At 38.8% G+C, this 5,818-nt stretch overlaps 1 protein-coding gene across 1 annotated transcript in view; it reads right to left on the bottom strand.

Moving 5' to 3' along the window:
- Positions 1 to 113: 113 nt before the first annotated feature.
- LOC104074096 (ectonucleotide pyrophosphatase/phosphodiesterase family member 2-like) overlaps positions 114 to 5,818 on the bottom strand; it is a gene marked incomplete at both ends in the record, with an annotated part of 20,073 nt that continues 14,368 nt past the window's right edge. Inside the window, 4 exons of the mRNA XM_009574095.1 lie at positions 114 to 201; positions 333 to 420; positions 2,538 to 2,665; positions 3,480 to 3,511. Coding sequence (XP_009572390.1) covers positions 114 to 201; positions 333 to 420; positions 2,538 to 2,665; positions 3,480 to 3,511 — 336 coding nt within the window. The remainder of the gene's footprint in view (positions 202 to 332; positions 421 to 2,537; positions 2,666 to 3,479; positions 3,512 to 5,818) is intronic.

Raw genomic sequence — 5,818 nt, forward strand, 5'->3', positions numbered from 1 at the left:
TTCTATGATTCTATGATTCTATGAGTCAGGATGTGAGCTCACAGGTGCGTAAATGAAGCCCTGTTAGCTAAAACAACGTGTTTCTCTTGCAATTTCTCAAGCAGGTAGCTTACCACACATGACGTTGTAAAGTTCAATATTTTCAAAAGGAGGTACTTTGGTCTTGTATTTGAATGTAGGGCCATAACCTATAAAGACAGTCTTTAAAAAAAAAAAAAAAGGAGAGAAGAATACAAAAGAAAAGCATTAAAAGAGAGGGTGTTTTTCAGTGAATATTTACATTTTAGAGACCTTCAATGACTCTCCTGCAAAGGTTACTGCATTGCTCATACCTGCATGCTGTTTATCTTGTTGTCATAGCCATGGTCTCCATGGAAGAAACATTTTCCCGTTGGTTTCTTGTAAACGTCCACAGCTTTCCTAAATTGAAAAATTATTAGAAAATTTCCTCAAAGGTGTAGATATGGTGGCTGATCTGACAACGTACTTTAGGGGTAGGAGGGATAAGGTTACAAGGCAGTGCATTGCTAATCTTTCTTGAATAGCAGCAGTGGGGACTGCAGGCTCATCCAACAACCCAGGGTTTCTCCCTCTGCTCCCACTGTAAGAGGCTGCAATCCTAAGAGCTAACTCTTACTCATTGATTACAGCCTTAGCATCTATTTACTTATTTTCTCAGACTTTTTTCTATCACATAGTCTTCTGCAGACTGGAGGTATTTTGTACCATATTCTTCCAATCCCCAAAAGGCCAACAGAGGCTTCTAAGAAAGCACTTTTGTGATGTTACCGTGCTGCAAATGTCATACAATGCTGTAAAATGCTTTCACCTGTTTGCCTTCCACCCAATAAACAAAAATGGGGAGCAGAAACAAAGCTGGAGGGAAAAGAGAAAGATTGTAATGAAGATAAATACCGAGAAAATAAGTGCTGTATCATAGGAACGCTAATTATCAGTTTGTTACTGAGGGGTTTTTTTTACAAAATATGTGGAAAAATAAGTATTGTGTTATAGGAATTATAATTACCATCTTGTTCCAGAGTACTTTTTTACAGTTTTATGAGGGCCATGTGCAGGCAATACATGCAGTGGACCAGATTATTCTACAAGTTAATTTCTTCATCTGCAATAAAATGATGCTCAACCACAGTTTGATTTTGGCCTTGTAAATTAGTAGAGTTAGAGCAATCAGGTCTGTAACTACCATTTTCCTGGCTGTGAATATACAATGAATTACAGTTACATTAACAAATGAATTATTGGTGGATGAGATTTCAGAAAATCTAATTAATAAATAAGCCAAAGAAAGTCTGATGTAATTAATAAGAAATTACTAAATGTAAATCAACTTTGGCCATCCCATCAGTTCCAGTAAAATTCTTAAAATTAAAACTTTTACAGGCCTAAACCTCAGAGTGATTCTTTGAAATGTACATGAACCCTAGCCACAGAAACTGTACGGGGCAACCAGCCAGCCAGCTGGTGGAGTTATGCAAGAAAGCAATGGGGTTTCTCATTCACTTCTTCAGCAGAGTGGTCCTTGCATAATTCACATAAAGATAAGCACAGATGTCAAAAGGAACTTACAACACACCGTGTGTTTGCCTGGCAGCTATACGGGCAAAAAACCCTGCCGTAATTTAAAGCTCATAACAGACTACCATGAGCCAAAAGCTGTGTCATCTTCCAAGAACCACTGAGTCAGCTATATGCATAAAGACCCAACCATTCTCATACTGTAATACACAACGTGTCAAAAGATCAAAGTAAGAAAAAGAATATATATTAAACCAGAAAAGGATGCACAATTCATAAACAAATGCTACTCCTCTCTTGTCACTCTATACATATATGTGCCAACTTGTTTTTCCTTGCTCAATTTTTAGCTTACTAAGAATATTAAAAACTGCCCATATTTTATAACTGAAAATTCAGAGGCATATGGGGAAGAACAACCCAAAACAAGGTTTTCTCTGAGCTAAAGCATCCTGGTTTTCTGTGAATTTGTTTTGCAACACAATACACTGCCGGCACTTTGATGGCCACCCTGTCATACCCTTCCACATGTTCTCAGGCATTCACCTACTCTGCCAATATTTCCATTTTCTTTCCATTCACCCATTGCATCCACTCAGCCTCTTGTTCCCTAACATCCCCTGGTCACATATGCCTTCCCCTTCCTCCCATATTCACTGCTTCCTGGTTTGGATAAGCTTGCACCTCATTAAAAAAGCTTGTCGGCTCCTATACTTGAGCTAATCAGTCAAAAACCACATAGCTGCTTGAGGAGAAAACCATAAACCAATCTGGGTTTCTACCTTCTATCCAGCTACTGATTTTCCCAAATTTTAAAACAATTTTGTGTTCTGAGTCACATCCCCCTGCACCAAATGTGATTGAACCTCACCAGGACTTCAAAATTCCTCTTGCTCATGGGGTACAGGAGTGGGATGCTGACAGACAGGGCAATCCCAGGTGTCTTGTTTCCTCAGAAAAAAAGGCTGAAAATCGGGATGGAAGCAAATGCAAGAGTTTACCTTGCCACATGCCATTTGCGATCCACCAGTAAATGGACATCCTCAATTCTTCGGTTGTAAGCGTAGTGCAAGCGTTTAGGCAGGTGCTGTTTCAAGTAAGGCTTGAAGTGCTGGTCTGGTTTTCTACACTGAAAAATAAATGGTTACAAATGACACTGCTGTCAATTAGCTTAGACGCGCATAAAACCTTGAACTACAGAAATCAAGCTGTTAAGGTCATTATTGATGATGTCTTGAAAACAAAGTGTACATCTAGAGTACGTGGTCCAGCCCTATCTGTGCAGTATTTATGTAAGACCAAAGCCCAGGGAGTCATTCAAAGATGTATTTGGAAAGCTTCATTCTCATGACAGTCTTTTTGAAAGCATCATGCAAAACATCACACTTACTTAGCTCACAGATGAAGAATTCTATTCTAACTGGACCAAAGCTTAAGTTTCAGAGGAAAGCTGAATGCTCAAAACACATCTTGTCTGCAGATATATTTAAAGCCATCTGGTTACAAAATTTGATTTTTTTTTTTAAATCCGTTTTTATTTTAAACACTTTTTTCCATTAAAAACAAGATTATAGTTGAAGGCTATCAAATGAACTTTTTCAGCGTCTTCAAAGTGCTAGTAAAATATTTACCCTAAAAGATTACTTTCCATTTCTGAAGGAACGAATAAATAGACTCAATTCAGGGAGTCAAAACGGTCAGGGAGATTCTGGCTCTGCACTGCCCAAAAAGGTTATAAAAGCTACTATGGCAGCAAACAGTGGAATTTATGACAAACATTAATCTGTACTCATGAAGGGCACCATTTAACACTCTTTTTTCATGTTAATGGTTGGTTTTCCTGCCTAAAGAGTGAGGAGAGAATGCTGAATAATGCCCCAAATTAAGATGTGAAGTGAGCAGTGCACTATAGACAAAGATACCTCCCAGTCCTAAATACTTACTGTAAGGTTGGCAACAATCACTTTAGGGTCATCTGTTAAGCAAAGAAAAAAAAAATAAAAGATTAACAATTTGCAGAAGAAAACTCAAGGTAATAATGTAGTTTTACAGAAACGTTCTTCCTAAATGTTGGCTGATTTTTACTAAAAGTACACTGTATATATCAGATAAGATATCTTGAATATGAACTAAAGTTTCACTATATACCCTTTACTTAGTGATATTTTAGTTGCTTAGGTAATGTTGCTCACTGTTTTATGATTTGGGACTTGGCTTAATATTTATTCTATTTTCTGAAAACATATAATTTCAAGTCTTTTGACTGCTTTTCTTTAAAATAAAAAGTCATCCACAAACACAAAAATTTTCCTTGAAAAATTTTGAAAGCACATTTGAATGCAACATTGCACTTCCTTAGAAGCAGTAAGATAAATATGTAGCATTTTTTGTCTCTTTTAACATTTTACATGTTTCATAGGCTACTACAGAGTAAGTAAAAAGCCACAGTATAAAATATTCTAGATACATCTTTGGACTATTAAAGGGACATGCAAGACGTAGAAAGCCCAAACCCAGCAACAATCCACGTTAACTCTGTCTTCTTCTGGGGGGGGAGGGCAGGGAAGCATTTTTCCAGTCCTGAGAGAAAAAACAGGCTAAGAAAAAATCTTAGGAAGTTAAAATCTCTTGCTTAACTATTATTGTTTTGTTTGCTTAAGGTATGATCTTGCTGAGCTTGAAATGAGCTATACTGAATCTCAAAACACAAGCTACAGGCTTATCCATCGCAAAGGTGTGTCTGCAGGCCTTAAGGCAGTGTTATCAATAGGAAAATGGAGGAGGAATAAAAAAACTGGTAATTTGCCATTTAAGGGGGCAAACACCAGTTCTAAAACTAAGAAATATGCTCCTTTGTTCTATGTTCAAACTGCTGATTTATAAGCAATCGCAAGTATTTAAACGAGGAAGCTGTGGACAAAGGCCAAAAGAGGAAAATGGTATTGCGGGAACACCAGTAGTATGACTCAGAGGTCAGTCAGACTAGCTGATCTTTTTGGAAGATATTGCCATTCATCCTCCAAAGAAAACTAATTTTTCTCAGCAATTTGGGAATTCAAGGGCTGAAAGATCTTCTCAGACTGAAATATGAGTTTTCAGTAGACTGTGAAGTGCAGGAATTCAGTCTTTATGCTAGTCTAGTAAGTTGTATCAACATACACGCTATTATCAATAGATCTTCACACATTCATCCCGTATTCCTAGAGCATAAATACCCAGCTAAATTATCATAGAATCATAGAATAGTTTGGGTTGGAAGGGACCCTCACAGGTCATCTAGTCCAACCCCCCTATCATGGGCAGGGACACCTTCAACTAGATCAGGTTGCTCAGAGCCCCATCCAACCTGACCTTGAATGTTTCCAGGGATGGGGCATCTACCACATCTCTGTTCCAGTGTTTCAGCACCCTCATTGTAAAAAATTTCTTCCTTATACCTAGTCTAAATCTACCCTCTTTCAGTTTAAAACCATTACCCCTTGTCCTGTCGCAACAGGCCCTGCTAAAAAGTTTGCCGCCATCTTTCTTATAAGCCCCCTTCAAGTACTGAAAGGCTGCAGTAAGGTCTCCCCGGAGTCTTCTCTTCTCCAGGCTGAATAACCCAAACTGTCTTAGCCTTTCCTCATAGGAGAGGCGTTCCACCCCCCTGATCATTTTTGTGGCCCTCCTCTGAACCCGCTCCAACAGGTCCATGTCTTTCTTTAGTTTATAGTAAAATAAATGCATACATAAATTAGTATCTAAGAAAATTTTACCACATTCTTGTGATTTCTGCTACTATTCTGGAAATCCTTAATCTTCTAAGATCAATTTTTTGTGAAATCTGTCCTCAACCAAAGTATATCAGAAGTGTTATGAGGGCTGTCCCAGCTATCTGATCTTCCCCTCTACCAGAAGTTATCACTCTTGTAGAATCATAGAATCATTAAGGTTGGAAAAGACCTCTAAGATCATCAAGTCCAACCGTCAACCCAACACTACCATGCCCACTAAACCATGTCCCTAAGCGCCTCATCTACACGTCTTTTAAATACTTCCAGGGATGGTGACTCTACCACTTCCCTGGGCAGCCTGTTCCGAGGCCTGACCACTCTTTCAGCAAAGAAGTTTTTCCTAATGTCCAATCCAAACCTCCCTTGGCGCAACTTGAGGCCATTTCCTCGCGTCCTATCGCTTGTTACTTGGAAGAAGAGACCAACGCCCACTTCTCTACAACCTCCTTTCAGGTAGTTGTAGAGCGCGATGAGGTCTCCCCTCAGCCTCCTCTTCTCCAGGCTAAACA

The sequence above is a fragment of the Fulmarus glacialis genome, unplaced genomic scaffold, assembly GCF_000690835.1.
Source record: "Fulmarus glacialis isolate BGI_N327 unplaced genomic scaffold, ASM69083v1 scaffold40163, whole genome shotgun sequence".
NCBI lineage: Eukaryota > Metazoa > Chordata > Aves > Procellariiformes > Procellariidae > Fulmarus > Fulmarus glacialis.